The sequence below is a fragment of the Coffea arabica genome, chromosome 2e (genome assembly GCF_036785885.1).
Source record: "Coffea arabica cultivar ET-39 chromosome 2e, Coffea Arabica ET-39 HiFi, whole genome shotgun sequence".
NCBI classification, from domain to species: domain Eukaryota; kingdom Viridiplantae; phylum Streptophyta; class Magnoliopsida; order Gentianales; family Rubiaceae; genus Coffea; species Coffea arabica.
In genome coordinates this window covers 16,966,036-16,981,739 of record NC_092313.1, presented here as the reverse complement: position 1 = coordinate 16,981,739, position 15,704 = coordinate 16,966,036, and the positions used below count along the sequence as shown (strand labels likewise).

At 37.0% G+C, this 15,704-nt stretch overlaps 2 protein-coding genes across 4 annotated transcripts; both read left to right on the top strand.

The window, feature by feature from the left end:
- Nucleotides 1–3,881: 3,881 nt before the first annotated feature.
- Nucleotides 3,882–5,766, top strand: LOC113726370 (allene oxide synthase 3-like). Its single transcript, XM_072079404.1, has one exon. The coding sequence runs from the start codon at nucleotides 4,050–4,052 to the stop codon at nucleotides 5,514–5,516; it is 1,467 nt and encodes a 488-aa protein (XP_071935505.1). The 5' UTR covers nucleotides 3,882–4,049; the 3' UTR covers nucleotides 5,517–5,766.
- Nucleotides 5,767–9,974: 4,208 nt separating this feature from the next.
- Nucleotides 9,975–13,907, top strand: LOC113722474 (uncharacterized). 3 transcript variants are annotated; one of them, XM_072081403.1, is made up of 8 exons: nucleotides 9,975–10,262; nucleotides 10,408–11,066; nucleotides 11,181–11,281; nucleotides 11,494–11,618; nucleotides 11,869–12,644; nucleotides 12,744–12,780; nucleotides 13,291–13,471; nucleotides 13,578–13,907. In XM_072081403.1, the coding sequence occupies exons 4-8, from the start codon at nucleotides 11,504–11,506 to the stop codon at nucleotides 13,756–13,758; spliced, it is 1,290 nt and encodes a 429-aa protein (XP_071937504.1). In that variant the 5' UTR covers nucleotides 9,975–10,262; nucleotides 10,408–11,066; nucleotides 11,181–11,281; nucleotides 11,494–11,503; the 3' UTR covers nucleotides 13,759–13,907. The 3 variants fall into 3 exon arrangements, with proteins under 3 accessions (XP_071937504.1, XP_071937505.1, XP_071937503.1); XM_072081404.1 differs by lacking the exon at nucleotides 11,181–11,281 and having other exon boundaries at nucleotides 10,408–10,454; XM_072081402.1 differs by having other exon boundaries at nucleotides 10,408–11,281.
- The last annotated feature ends 1,797 nt before the right edge of the window (nucleotides 13,908–15,704 follow it).

Sequence of the window (15,704 nt, the reverse complement as noted above, 5' to 3'; positions counted from 1 at the left end):
GCTGGACCTGCGTTTGGATTACAATATTTTTACGTTTTCTGTGGATACATTTTTTAATCATCTTTTTACTTCATATATATCAATCGTTATAGCAAGTTTTTCATAAAAAAATTAAGAAAAATACAATCCAAACAAAGCCTTGAGAGGGCATACATCTGTGTGAAGTATATCGTATAAATTGACAGGATTCGGCCATACTCAGATCAGGGCAGCCGTGTTGTGGGACAACCCAAGGCCTTGTGGAGCGGGATTCCTAGTTTTTAAGGCGCTTTATCCCTACGAGGATGTTGTTCATTTTGGTAGTCGTATTGTATCTATCGCCAACCAGATTTACTTCAAAATTTAGGTTTCATACAACCAACCAAAGTTTGGTGAGAAATTAATTATTTGTTTAGATAAAAAATTATTTGAAAGAATTATGTAATACTTTTTGTAATATGATATATGTAAGATAAAAAAAGTAATAAAAAAGATTAAAAAAAATACGTGTTTATATTCTAATTTCAACATTATTCGTCTTCAAATGAAAACTTAAAAATAGTAGTAAAACACTCTTCCCTTTTATAAATCTTGTGTACCCCTTTTGTTTTTTTTTAAAAAAAAAAAAATTTAATCTTAACAATCTATTCTATTCTTATGGTACAGGAGGAAGGGGCACTCTAACTAAGCTTGTACGAGGTCAAAGGTGAATCTACTGCTGGAGGCTCTCTCTCTCTCTCACGATTGTACGAAAGTTCAATGAATATATTAAATGCCGTGTACTCTGAGAATTCTTAATATATTTGATAGGATTGTCCGTGGAGAATACATCGAACTGATGTGGCGTTTTTCACTTTCATTGTGCAAGCAGTACAACATTATAGATCCAACCATGCAACACAACGGGGAACATGACTTGATGTTCCGCGGCCACAATTTGTACGTACCGCCCAGAAGTTGAGAAAAGGACCTTTTGCTCAATCGTTTTTTGCATGGTTTATTCTCTGATGAATTTTCAAAGCAGCTTACTTTAGCAAGGCGAACTTCCCACGTGCTTTACTTGTACTAGTACTAAAAAAAACAAGTCTTCCTGATTCACAGCGAAAAATAGCTAGGATTGAAAATTTCCAAGTTTTGAGTAATTGGTTAACCTATATATAGTACTTGTGTAATTTGGCTCTTTTTCAGTCGTTTTCATAATATACATCTAGACGTATGATTCGTATCTTTATTTATTAGAAAGAAATACGATTATTTTAAATTTGACTCATTCTAATACTTATTAATAAACGAAAATACATGTCATGCGTCCAAACGGTAACGTACGCTGCCAGAAATGAAGAAAGAGTACTGGGAGATGAGCCAAGTTCGATACTTGTGGTCTCGAGTGCTCCCAAGTCCAATAATTTTTTCCGGGTAAGGTTCTCAAGTCCTATCATAAACGACTGTCGACTATTCTAACAGTAATAAATAAGAGTAATGCCGTTTCCATTGGGAAATCGGTTATTACTAATAGGGATAATCCATGGGAGTCATCCAGGTTGGAAAATTCAATACCTTTGCTCGAAGATTATAAGTTCTCAAGTCCTATGATTCTATCTTGTTTGGAAAATTCCGTAATTTGCTAACGAACAATTATAAATTATTGCTTTCTTCCCCGAGTCGTTGTGCGCATATTTGAACTCCAAACTAGTTGTAGTATTCAACTCATCTGAAGAAGAGAATGGTGATTTATACACGTACCCGAATTTTTAAAACGAGACCCAATCTTCGTCTTCTTGTTGGTCGATACTTGATACTACTAAATTTATTATTAGGATCTAAATGCGGAACAAATAACTATCGAGATATCAACTACATAGTAATTTAATAATAAACAAGTCATAAATATGAAAAATAAACGACATATAATATTTAACGTGGTTCGATTCCACCATTAAATCTATGTCCGCAGAAAAAATAACTTAAATCCAAACCTAACCCTTGCATACCATATCTAGTTTCTCAAAAACTCTCTTTTATCCCCCATGTATAAGGTTACATGACGTTCTTGTATATGTCTCTTGTGTGTCTTTTTGTAGTATTCCAAATCACCTATTTATAAATAATATTATTTGGTTAAAAGTCAAATAAAAACAAAAAATCAATGCTAATTTGTAAACTTATACAAAATAAGAAATAACTTCTAAATTCTAAACAAAATAAAAAATTTCTTGACTACTATTTCAAATAACTAAAATCAATTAGGAAATTAGTTACATTCATTCAAAACAAGAAACCTCACTAAAAGAAATTAAGTCAATTATCTAACAAATATCCACCTTGACGAGTATTTCTTTTAACAATAATTTGCGTTCAACTACCAAATAATATGATATCGAATTAAACATCCGAATCAATCAGTTCTAATATCAAATTGATTCAATTGACAAATGAACATGAGTAGTTATTCCGAATCTAACTTCCTGTTGATTCACGAGAAATGTCTCAATTCATCGTCTTCTTTTGCAAGATTTCTTCTCACCACCACTCGCAACACGAGATCTCCTTCTGTGAGTTCTAACTCTACTCATTGAAGTAATCAAGTGGTAAAATCAATATATTTCTTCCCTATCCTTATGTTTGTCTTGCCACGTGTGATTTTCAAAACTCCACTTCGTAACTATCAGAGTCTTCTGAAGCATGAAAATTAGATCTTTTTATTTCTTTGGGACACATGCTACGCCACCCAAAGAATATAATCGAAATCTACAAGCCATCAGGATGAAATATCAATCGTTAGAGGTGTAAGAAAGTTTTCATCGATTCACGTCCAAAATCAACATTGGACCCCACCTTTTCCTTGATCATTGAATCACCTGTCTAGATTCACCGTCAAATGTTTCCATACTTTTCAAATTTCTAGCCTTCACCATCAATATTTTTTGCCAAATCATTGAAATAAAGATATCACTCATTAAATTGTCCAATTAGTAACAACTACCAATCCACTTGATCTCAATAATTAATCAGGATCCAACTTTGAACCCTACTCTAATACAGTTTGTTGGGTTTTAAGCGTTTGTGAGCAGTCCAGTCTCGCAACCAAACTATGATACCACTTGTTAGGATTCAAAAGCGGAACAAACAACTATCGAGATATCAAGTATACAATAATTTAATGATAAACAAGTCACAAGTATGAAAGATAAACGACAAACAATATTTAACGTGATTTGACTCCACCATTGAACCTCCAGAAAAATATGTACTTTATTATGAGAAAGAGAATCCTATACAAGAATACAATTTGACTCAAAACTCAACCACTGCATACCATCTCTCATCTTTTAAAAACCCTCTCTCATTGCCAATGTATAAAGTTATATGACGCTCTTGTGTGTACCCCTTGTTTGCCTCTTTATAATATGTCAACCTATCTATTTCTAGATAACTTTATTTGGTCAAAAGCCAAATAATAATAGGAAATCAATGCTAATTTTTAAACTTATACGAATAGAAAATAACTTCTAAAATCAAAATAAAATAAAAAATTTGTTGGCTACTATTTCAAGTAACTAAAATTAATTAGAAAACTAATTACTTTTACACAAAACAAAAACTCTCCGTAGAAGAAATTAAACCAATTTTCTAACATTTATTGCGGTTACGGTCTTCCCAAGAAATCCAGCATTGAATTTGAATACGTGCTCCGTTTGTACAAGCCCGAAATGTAGGAAACTTCAATCGTATTTTTACTCTTCAAAATGTATACGTTTCCGCCGACCAATGCACACACACCGTGGATATTTCACGCACATGCGTAAAGATCATCATATTAATACTGGTAGCAGGCAGCGTAGCCATATAAATTTGCAGTCAATTTGCCTGCTCCATTTGCTCAGCACAAGATACTACCGTCATCATCAATTCGCGTGAAGCATCAACTATAGTCTATTGAAAGAATAGACTCTAAATTAGCTGTTTGTTGGTCTATTTATCGTTTCCTAGAATCAACTCAACTTCTCGTCGCTTGAAAAAAAATAGAAAAAAACTCAACTTCTCCTCACAAAACAAAGAATCCATTAGCCATGTCTTCACCTCTCTCTGCCAATGTTGATGCTGTCCCTTCGCCGGAAAAGCTTCTATTGAGAGAAATCCCCGGTGACTACGGCTGGCCCCTTTTCGGGGTGCTCAGGGACCGGAGTGACTATTATTACAAGCAAGGCGCGGATGAATTCTTCAGGAGTCGAGTGGAAAAATACAAGTCCACAGTCTTCAGATGCAATATGCCTCCTGGCCCCTTCATGGCTCATAATTCTAAGGTTGTCACAGTCCTGGACGCTGTTAGCTTTCCAATCCTCTTCGACAATTCCAGAGTAGAGAAGAAAGACGTTCTTGATGGCACCTACATGCCCTCCACCACCTTCACCGGTGGCTATCGTGCATGTGCCTATCTGGACACTGATGAGCCTTCCCACGCCGAGATCAAAGGCCTTTTCCTATCCCAACTCGCGAAATTACATAACCGGTTCATCCCAATCTTCCAGAGCTCGCTTTCGGAGCTCTTTGTTAAGCTGGATGATGATATGTCCAAGGACGGAAAAGCAAATTTCAACGACCTCAGCGATCAAGCTTCATTTGACTTCGTCTTTCGTTTGCTCTGCGATAATAAGAGCCCTGCTGATCCTGATACGAAAATTGGGTCCGATGGACCAACAAGTTTTGATAAGTGGCTATTCTTCCAGTTGGCGCCGTTGGTATCTCTTGGGAACAAGTTCATACCGCATTTTCTCGAAGATTTACTGTTTCACACATTCGGGCTGCCATTTTTTCTAGTAAAATCAGGCTATCAGAAGCTTTATGACGCATTTTACAAGTACGGCAGCACAATATTGGATGAAGCTGTGAAGAGAGGGATCAAAAGAGATGAAGCTTGCCATAACTTGGTTTTTCTTGCAGGGTTCAACGCTTATGGCGGCATGAAGATCCTATTTCCAGCTCTGATCAAGTGGGTTGGAGCTGCAGGAGAGAAATTGCATCGTCGGCTTGCTGAAGAAATCAGGACCATTGTTAAGGAAGAAGGCGGGGTCACTTTATCTGGATTGAATAGAATGAGCCTGGTTAAGTCAGTGGCATATGAAGCATTGAGGATCGAACCTGCCGTACCCTTCCAATATGGCAAGGCCAGGGAGGATATCGTGATCAATAGCCACGATTCGGCGTTCTTGATCAAGAAGGGTGAAATGATTTTTGGGTATCAGCCATTTGCGACCAAAGATCCTAAGATATTTGCCAATGCTGAAGAATTTGTCGGGGATAGGTTCGTCGGTGAAGGCGAGAAATTGCTTGAGTACGTTTGTTGGTCTAATGGAAGAGAGACTGATAATCCATCAAAGAATAATAAGCAATGCCCGGCGAAAGATTTGGTGGTGCTCTTGTCCAGGCTGATGTTAGTGGAATTCTTTCTCAAGTACGATACTTTTACGGTTGACGCTGCCACGGTTTTGTTGGGTCCATTGGTGACCGTCACGTCACTAACCACGGCCTCTTCGTAATCATGTGACGGTTCAAAGAAACCTGGGATCAACTAGTTCTTTAATAATTAAAATTGGGTGGTTCATCTTCATCAAGTGTTACTGCTAAATATTTTGGGTCACGGGGATCTATAAACTTGTGCGTGTATGTGTGTGTATACATATATTTTGGGTTTGTGTCTTTTGCTTGGTAGCATTACTCCTAATAGACTCGTTGTACTTCTGATACTATATGTATAATCCAGAGTTTATTGTCAAAATAACTCGTATTACAAAAAATATTCTTAAATTGATTCAATTTCATATTTATTCGGGAAAATCGCCAATTTAGTCCCTAACCTTTTTTTTATTGTCGATTTAGTGCCTATACATTATTTATAGCCAATTTAATCCCTAAACTTATATTTCGATTCCAATCAAAGAGCTTAGCGGCGGGGCCACCGCATAATTTCCATCAGCTTTCCAATTGAGCAACCCAAAAGGGGTATTTTAGGAACTTTCATTCTGGAGCCTTAACCAAAATTAAACAAAAGGTTCAATCCTGCTGAGAGACGTTGCTGAGCTCCTGTTCCAATTCCTACAACTTATCTTTCCTCTCCATAAACTCATTGTCCTCCTCTACCAAAGGTGGCTTCGTTGCACCCCAATCATTAGTAACGCTTTGCTTTAACTCCTTGAAAAGCTTCAGCAAATCCTTCCCACCTTTTGCAGGCTGGGCCACCTCATTCACATCCACCACTCCGGCAACAACCTCCGCGCCAAACAACTGCTTCGGCAACTTCACCGCCCCATCCAACATCCTCGACGCAACATCCGTACGTTTCACCAGCGGCAGCTTTCCTTGCGACTCCAGAAACAACCTCAACTCTTCACTCCTCCGAATGGCCGGATGCTTGGCCAACCTCCTCAAATACTTTTCCAATGCCGCTCTCCTCTGCTCCACAAATTCCTGCGTCTCCAAACCAACACCACCACGTCTCCTTCCTCCACCACCACCGCCACCACCTTCCCGACACCCAACCCAACATCCCCTCCTTCACCGTCACTCCCCTCCCAACCTCCACTGCCGCACTCTCCCACAACCGCAACCTCTCTACCTCCCTCTTCCCACTCTACCCCCTCCTCCATCTTCCTCTCCCTCTCTAGCACTTCCACCCATCTCCTCCATGTCAAATTTGGTCGCAACAAGGTCGCTATTGAATCTGATCCAAATTTCGGTCTTCAATTTCAGCAATGGCGATTTTCAATTTTCATCCATGGCATATTTTCAGATGATTAAGGAGGCAATTATTGCGATAAAAGAGAGAGCTAGACCTGGTCCCTACCCGATTGTCCGCAAATTTCATAAAAAGCAGCAGAAGTTGCTGGCAAATTTCAAGTAGCTTTTGTCGGTTTAGTTGAAAAAGGCATTTGGCATCGGAAAAACTATTTAAGGTGAATAATTCGTTCAAGCAGCCTGCTCCTGTGAAGACTACTATTGCCATTGTTGTTGCCGATGAGAAGAAGCCAAAAAAGCCGTTGCTCCAAAGAAAGAGGCTGTGAGTACTAAAAGTGAGATAAACTACTTATAAGAAGAAGCCGAAGAAAGCATTGTTTTGAGTAATCTACATTAACAGGTCATTTTTGTTTTCATTTTGGGTTTTGGGTGGGTATTTTTCATAAGACTGGTTTCGGTTAATTTTGGTTAAGGCTGAAGAATGGAAGTTCCTAAAATACCCTTTTTGGGTTGAGCTGATGGAAATTATGCGGTGGCGCCGCCGCTAAGCTCCTTGATTGGAATCGAAATATAAGTTTAGGGATTAAATTGGTTATAAATAATGTATAGGTACTAAATCGACAATAAAACAAAGGTTAGGGACTAAATTGGCGATTTTCCCTATTTATTCTCATAATATCGTTTTTTACTCTCCATCCAATAAGACTCAAAGGAAAATGAGAAAAGGATAAATTCCGTCATTAGTCATTAATATAGGTCAAAATGAATCCATCATCCTCTTGGTCCCCTTCTCGACTATCAACTTACCTCACTCAAAAAATTTTGGATGCTTAATTTAAACTTGGGATAATTTCAGAAACCTCCCTCGAGGTTTCGACCAATTTCAGAGAGCTCTCCTTAAATTTTAAAAATTACACCCACCATCCTTGCTTTCACTATTTATGCTTCAAAATAGACCCAATAGCCTACATTTTCCTTCATATATTCTAAACTACCCTTTCTGCCAAAAAAAAAAAAGAAAAGGAAAAAGATTTTTGCTGATCGTCTTTACTAATTGCCTTCTTTGTTGACGGTCTTCTTCCAAGCAAGACTATCAAAAGCCAAGAAATCCTCTCTACCAAAAATTTTGATGATTGCCTTTTCTTGGCAACACCATCAGAAAAGCCAGGCAAACATCCCAAGCTGAATCAAAAGCAATTCCAACAATTGTGGGCATGCAAAACATCGCAGTCCAATTTACTTTCGGCAGCCTAGGCTAATTCTTACACTCTATCCAGCCCCAACGCTTTCTCTACAAGGTCAATATACCCGCCTCTTATTATTAAATTGATAAAACTCAACCAATACTCCATCAACCGCTAATGGTAGTGACGAGAAATTGTTGATTTTGAATAATTTGATTGAAAAAACATTAAGGAGGCTGCCACTTGTTAGGAATAAGGTCAGAGATTAGATTAGTAATAAAATGTGGAGTTCAATCATTGTTACAATATTTTTTGAAATGGTATGTCTAATGATGAGTGCTCATTGGGTACTCAATATATATTATATTAACAATTAATACATTTTCTTGTATTTATAGAACTTCTCTAATAATCTTATCTTTTCAGAAATCTAACACATGAAGTACATCTCATTGAGTACTATTATGGGTGCCCATTGGGCACTTACTTTAGGTGTTAGACTTCTGAAAAGGTATGATTAATTGGAGAAATTCTATAAATGCGTAGCAAGGTATTAGTTGTTAATATATGTATATATATGATTGGTTAGATGAAATTTAGGTGTGTTAACAAATGACTATTGGCCACCTGTTAGAAAAACCTTTTTTGAAAAATAGGTTATTTGATCAAAAGACCCGTACAATCTATGTATATGTATTGCAAAGAGGATTTTTAAACTAGGCTTCTCATTGAACCTCTAACTTTCCATGCTCTTTTTTTTAATTTTGATTTATTTTAATAATTAGAATTACTTTTAGGCATATGGAATCGATATGAACATAAATATATCACGTAAGGCTGGGAATAGGGATGGCAATGGGGGCGGGTGCCCGCGCGGGGGGTTAATGGGGAGGGTGTTGGGGTGGGGGCCGGGGGAATATTTTCCCCCCTGCTTAGAAATAGGGCGGGGGGCGGGGGAGTGTACCCTCGCCCCATCCCCCGCCCCGCCACCCACTTTAAAAAAATAATATATAAAATAAATAAATATATAATTATATATATTATATATAATTTAATTAGTTACAAACTTATTATAATAATATTATTAGTTATATGTATTATATAATGTCTATTAGTATATATAATATAATTGATATTATTAATTATACTAATAATTATATATGTGTACTAATACAAATTATTAATTGGTTATACTAAATTTACTAATACATTTATACTAAATCCCTAATTACACTTAATACAATAATATTTTTTTCTTAAAAAAAGCACAAGCACAATAATGAATTAGTGATTGTATTTGTGCCAAAAGTGAAAACTTGACTACTTTAGTTATATTTATTTCATCATGTTGGATTGTATTCAAATATTTTTTGTTTGATTGTTTATATAAGTTTCAATTGTAAAATTATAATTAATAATAATTTGATGATGTGTTAATATTTTAGTACTTGATTATTTGCTAAAATTTAATCATAATAAAATTATATAACAAATTTTTATTAGCCCCGCGGGAGAAGCGGGGCGGGGCAGGGCGGGAGGAGCGGGGGACGGGAGATGGGTCGGGGGCGGGGGAGTTTGTAGGCAGCGGGGCGGGGGATGGGGGAGAGGTCTCCCGCCCCAACCCCGCCCCATTGCCATCCCTAGCTGGGAAAGTCTTAGCTATCACAATCCACTTAAATGTTCTAATGTTATCTAATATAAACCCAAAACATCTTTACTATACTAAAGGTGGGAGTTTGGGTTGCTACAGTAAAATTGGGCTGGTTATAGTGTGATTGTGGTGACTTTGAGGGATATGTTGGTCGTTTGTCATTCGGTGACTTTTATATATTTAGCCGCATATAGGCTGCTCGTATCACGGGCACCTGTACTGCATCGTGCATGGTTTATAAGCTACGTGTAATCTTTTGTTCCCACTGCACACTATTCTATGATTTGCTGGAAATTTGCTCCTGTCCGCGTGTTCCTTGCGGTACACTTGTGTATCTACTGGCCTGTAGAAATCTCAGCTCTGAAGATAAATAACTCTAAAGATAGGCCGTGCATGTATTGGGTTTTCCTGACTGCATCATGCATGGTTTATAAGCTACGTGTAATCTTTTGTTTCCACTGCACACTGTTCTATGATTTGCTGGAAATTTGCTTCTGTCCGCGTGTTCCTTGCGCTGCACTTGTGTATCCACTGGCCTGTAGAAATCTCAGCTCTGAAGATAAATAACTCTAGAGATATGCCATGCATGTATTGGGTTTTCTTGATTTTTTACGCACCATTCTGTGCTTAAATCTTTCCGACTTTTTCGTATTTCTTTTTCGCTCACAGGCAACCCTTTTTCCCAGTCGAAAGCTTCCATTGTCTGATTTTGCGAGGTGAGGTCTGTGGTTTATTTCTACCTTTCCGTGGTTTTGTTGTTGTACTGAAAGGCTTAATGAGTCGAAGTGTTTGCGTGATTTTTTACGCACCATTCTGTGCTTAAATCTTTCCCACTTTTTCGTATTTCTTTTTCGTTCACAGGCAACCCTTTTTCCCAGTCGAAAGCTTCCATTGTCTGATTTTGCGAGGTGAGCTCTGTGGTTTATTTCTACCTTTCCGTGGTTTTGTTGTTGTACTGAGAGGCTTGATGAGTTGAAGTGTTTACATGATGATAATAGTTCCGTGCACCATGTTCATGAATATGTTATGGATTCTTGCTGGCATATTAGACGTTCATAATTATATCATTTGCTTTTTCTTGCGGTACACTTGTGTATTCACTAGCTTGTGGAAATCTCAGCTCTGGAGATAAATAACTTTAAAGATATGCCGTGCATGCATTGGGTTTTCCTGATTTTTTAAGCACCATTCTGTGCTTGAACCTTTGTCGACTTTTCGTATCCGCCTGGTTTATGAACTACGTGTAGTTTTCTCTTTTCACGGCACGCTATTCTATCATTTGCTTCTTCTTGCTTCTATCCTATACAAAGCCTGCTCTAGATCCTTTAGCTCACGCTAGCGTTCTTTGGTAGCTGCAAGAGTGAGTCCTTCATTGTTGTTCCCTTGTAGTTTTACTTCTTTTTCCTTGCTCTAACTTTACCCACAATTCGGTCTATCGTTTGCATTTTCTTACTGCCATGGTATACAGAGCCTTCTCTGGATTCTTTAGCTGACTCCGGCGTTCTGTGGTAGCTGCAAGAGTGAGTCCTTGCCACTTTTTCGTATGTTTTTCCTTTTTCTCAGAGACAGCCTCTTTTTCAATTGAAAACTTCCATTATCTGATTGTGCAATGTGAGCTCTGTGCTTTATTTCAGCCTTTCCCTGGTTTGGTCCTTGTAATCAAGGGCTTAATAAGCCGTTCACGTGAGTGTCTGGATTCTTTAGCTGACGCCAACGTGTTGTGTTAGCTACAAGAGTGAGTCCTTGCCACTTTTTTGTGTGTTTTTTCTTTTTCTCGGAAATAGCTTCTATTTCCAATTAGAAATCGAGTTTTGTCCTTTATTTCTGCCTTTATGTGGTTTTGTCCTTGTAATCAAAGGCTTAATAAGTCGTTCGGGTGGGCATAGTAGTTCGGTGAATCAAAAGTTATAGTCATACTCTTATTGAAACCTTCTTACTTGTGTATAGCGTTTGTTTCATGGGCCGTCGGCGGAAATATGTGAGCTTGGAAGAAGCAAATAGAGAGAGGAATGCAAAGAGACGGCAGCGACGTGCCAATGCGAGTGCTAATGACAATTCTGGCAAATACCAAGGTGTGTATGCTATGGTTACGAATGCACGTAGCATATGTGAGCTGTGCACAATAAGAACACTGTGTTATGTCAATTCATGTATTAGTTGCCCTGGTGTATTTAGCAGGGATTACTCTTTTTTGATAATGCTTCGATTCTAGCTGATTTGTCGAGGTTTGATAAAGTTATGATTGGTATGAGAAATGCTAGGTTTTAGAGGTATTAATTGTGCTGATACAAGGATCAATGAAATATTTATTCCACTAAACAGGTACTGCTGCTACAATGGGATTTTCTGTATTTATCGAACAACCTTCCGATGGCCATTCAGCTGTGGAATTGAGATATAAGGGTAAGGTTAGTATAGAGACTGAAGGAGTAAACAATCAAGATGAACAACATGTTACAACGATCTGTTCGCATTCAAAAGGTGGTTCTATCGGTCATGCAAGTAGCAATAGAACAACAGGAGATTGTGCAAAAACAGCAGTTAGAGGAATGCATGAATGTACAGAAGAAACGCGCGTAGACCCAATAGTTTTAGCATCGACTTCTAACAATAGTGTTGCTGGTTATTCAATGGATGCATGCTCAGTGCCTATCATTGCCGATAGTAGTGTTTTGTCTACGCCACCGGGCAAGAAGTGCAGATCAGTTCCACGGGGTGATGCAAGGCAGAAGCGGCGTAAGATGTTAGCAACGGATCCATTGAGCATCATTGTCACCGAACCTGATATATTACCGGATATTCCGGATTGCCAGCATTGTAAAGCTTCTTTGTCACCCACTCAGCAGCAAAGTTTATCTTTTTCCCATTTTGGCAACATGGGCTGTTCGAGAGCTGTATTTTTGGATTGTGTTCTTTTGACGTGGTGGCTTTGTCTGTCTTTAGCAGCAGCAGCAGAACAAGTTAAGGTGAAAGTGAAAGGAGTTACCTCCATTGCCAAGACTGATGGCAACTTCATTTGTGCTACTTTAGATTGGTGGCCTGAAGACAAATGTGATTATAATCAATGCCCGTGGGGAAAGGCTGGAATCCTCAATTTGGTATAAATCATCATGTTTTAAGCTATCATTCCTTGATGGTTTAAATGCAAAAGAAATTTTAAGAATCCACTTACTAATGGGTTTATGACAAGTTTGCAGGATTTGAAGAACAAGATTCTGGCCAATGCAATAAAAGGTTGGTATGGGTTGCTTTGAATCTGCTTAAACCTGGAGCAAATGAAAGTTGAGATGCTGATCAACTCCGTGTCTAAATTTCTGCAATTCTTTGGCTTGACAAAAATTGAACTGGAAAAAAGAATGAAAAAATTAAAAAGGATGGCAGAAGTCTGAAATGAGAAAATTTACTCCATAAAATAGCGTCTAGCTTAATGTTAGTTTAGGAAACAATTCTACAAGAACTGAGAAGCTATAATTAGATTCTTGTGTCTGTTCCATGATTATTTGTTCTCCATAGTTCTTGCATAGTTTCTATGCTGTATTTTTTTTTTTTGGGAGTAACTCGTAGAAAAGATGGTGGAGCTGTAAATTTATGTGATTAATTTGAAGATGTCGTGGAGAACAAATGAAGGAAAATTGTTGGCATTTGTTCCCTGAATACTGCTTAGGTACATTAGTAGAGGGCAGACAATATCCATGTTTCTGTAGCAAGTAAGTGCTCAAAGACCTTTCATTATGCAAATTGCAGCATTTAATCCTCTTCGGATCAGAATTGGAGGTTCCTTAGAAGATCAAGTCGTCTATAAGGTTGGAACAATGAAGATATGCCCACGTTTTCAGAAACGTAAAGATGGACTGTTTGGATTTAGCAGAGGTTGCCTTCCGATGAAAAGATGGGATGAACTTAATGCTTTGTTCAACAAAACAGGGTATGTTTGTCTGTTTTAACGTATGTTAACACTGTTTCTTGGTATGATAAACAGTCAAAACAAAGAAAAGCTCAAACAGATTCTAATTGATATTTGTTTTGCACAGGCCTTTGGTAACATTTAGCTTGAATGCCCTTATTGGAAGGCAAAACCCAGTAGGCGGTGATACTCTTTGGGCAGGAGATTGGAATGCCCAAAACGCCCGTGATTTTATCAACTATACGATCTTCAAGGGATACAAGATCGATTCTTGGGAACTCGGTAACTTACATTGTGATGCCAATTAAGCCAATGAAACAGACTGGTGTCAATTATTTTTAGTTCTTGTTTTTGCTTGCTCATGGATTGGAACTTGAATTCCCCCATGTAATGAGCATGCCGAATAAGACTTTTTTCTACCACCACAACCCGAATAACCCAGGCATAGATTTTTTCATTTAATTGACTAATAGACACATGATTCATCTCCATAATAATGCAAAAAAAAAAATTACAAACTTACGAACCACTACTCCAAAACTCCTATATCAAAACAATTCTTTTATAAATATACTACTATAACACTCGTAAACTCCTACCAGCTACTAGAAAAACTTATCATCAAAAATACTTGAGAAGAAGATGAACAACCATGCACCACACACCATTTAACAAGACATTCCACATTCTTATGGAACAAAACCTCCACTTATTTTTTTTTTTTTTTAACACAGGGGTGTCCGGATCAATTCTTACAGAGCCCGACTAATCCCCTGCGGCCCGGGAGAGGAGGCCTCAAAACCTCCACTCTGATTCATAAAAAAACACACAACATAATAGTTGTCACACGACTACAAACCAAACTGCTAAGTGTCAACTTCAATGCAAATATATGGCACCCATGCATGCACAAACAACACCAATCCTGCCACCGCGCACAAAAACTTGACACGGTTCATCACATTTTGACAACGCAAATATTTAACACTAAACTACCTGCCATCAATTAAATTAGATTAACACAAGTTGGGGCAACCTCGCGCGTAGCGCGAGGCATAAAAAACTAGTAAGTCTAAAAGTTGACTCTTCCAAACATAGGATGCCATGAATAGGAAAGAAATATTAGTTGTCTATGATTTCCAATCTATACTTCATTTATTATTAACAATTCCGTAATAAAATATGACCGTCTTTAAAATTGGATAGTTTTACAAAACTTATAGCTAACAATTAAACCTTATAAATCTCATAATAAGGAAACCCCTCTCAATTTCTTTAGTTTTTCTTTAAATGACCTTAACTCTTTAGTTTTGGGTTGTAATAAATAAGATTATGTTGGGATAGAGAAGTAAAAAGGAAAATTCGATATTATGCTCTAGGGTTTTTCATCTATTGATTTTTTTTGGAATAAAATTTGAGTTAAATTTGAATTTCTTGACTATCATATGTTTATTAACACATGATTTTGTAAAGCAAAATCATTTGTTTTGAGACTTTTATATGATCAATAGAACATTTTCCTATGTGTAGTATCAAAAAAAAAAAAAGAATAGAAGATAAAAATATTATAATAAAAGAAAAATGGAAAGAATTTCATGTCTTATTGTAGGATAAGAAACAAATAAAATGTTTAATTTAATTACACAAATTAAAAGATATCAAGACACATATAATTATTTGTGATCCGTTTTAGCAAATTACTAATAGATTATTGAAATTGTCATATAAAGAATCCCGAATCATGGAGTAAGGGTGAGAATTGAGAAATACACATTGTAGTATAGGGAAGTCGGATTCTTAGGAGAATATTAGACAAAATATAATATCAAATTTTCTTTTTTATCGTGAGTTTTTATCCTTTGTTGGGATATAGAGAAATTAGCCCTATACCCTTCGTTATTCAGTTATAAAACAACTATAACAGTCAACTATTCATCCATATATGGTGTATCTTTTATTTATTAGTCACCATTAATTCTGTACGTTTATTTTTATTCCTTTTCCTTTTTTGTCTTACGTCTTTATAATTATATCACATGCTCACAATGATTTTTTTGAAATATCACCACTCATAATAGGGGTAAACTTTAAGGTGAATTAATTTTGTCGATACCAACTTAAAAAAATAAGGATGCATTTGATTGGTTGGTTCTAGAAGTGTTTTTAAGAAGTTTTTAACAAATATTTTTGAATGACTATCTATAACAAACTCTAAAAATAGTAGAATTTCATGAAAGCTATAAAACCCAAACTC

Coding starts and splice junctions, on each gene's coding strand:
- LOC113726370 (XM_072079404.1), top strand. CDS start 4,050: ATGTCTTCACCTCTCTCTGCCAATGTTGATGCTGTCCCTTCGCCGGAA.
- LOC113722474 (XM_072081404.1), top strand. CDS start 11,504: ATGGGCCGTCGGCGGAAATATGTGAGCTTGGAAGAAGCAAATAGAGAG. Junction 11,619..11,868: donor CAATTCTGGCAAATACCAAG/GTGTGTATGCTA, acceptor TCCACTAAACAG/GTACTGCTGCTACAATGGGA. Junction 12,645..12,743: donor AGGCTGGAATCCTCAATTTG/GTATAAATCATC, acceptor ACAAGTTTGCAG/GATTTGAAGAACAAGATTCT.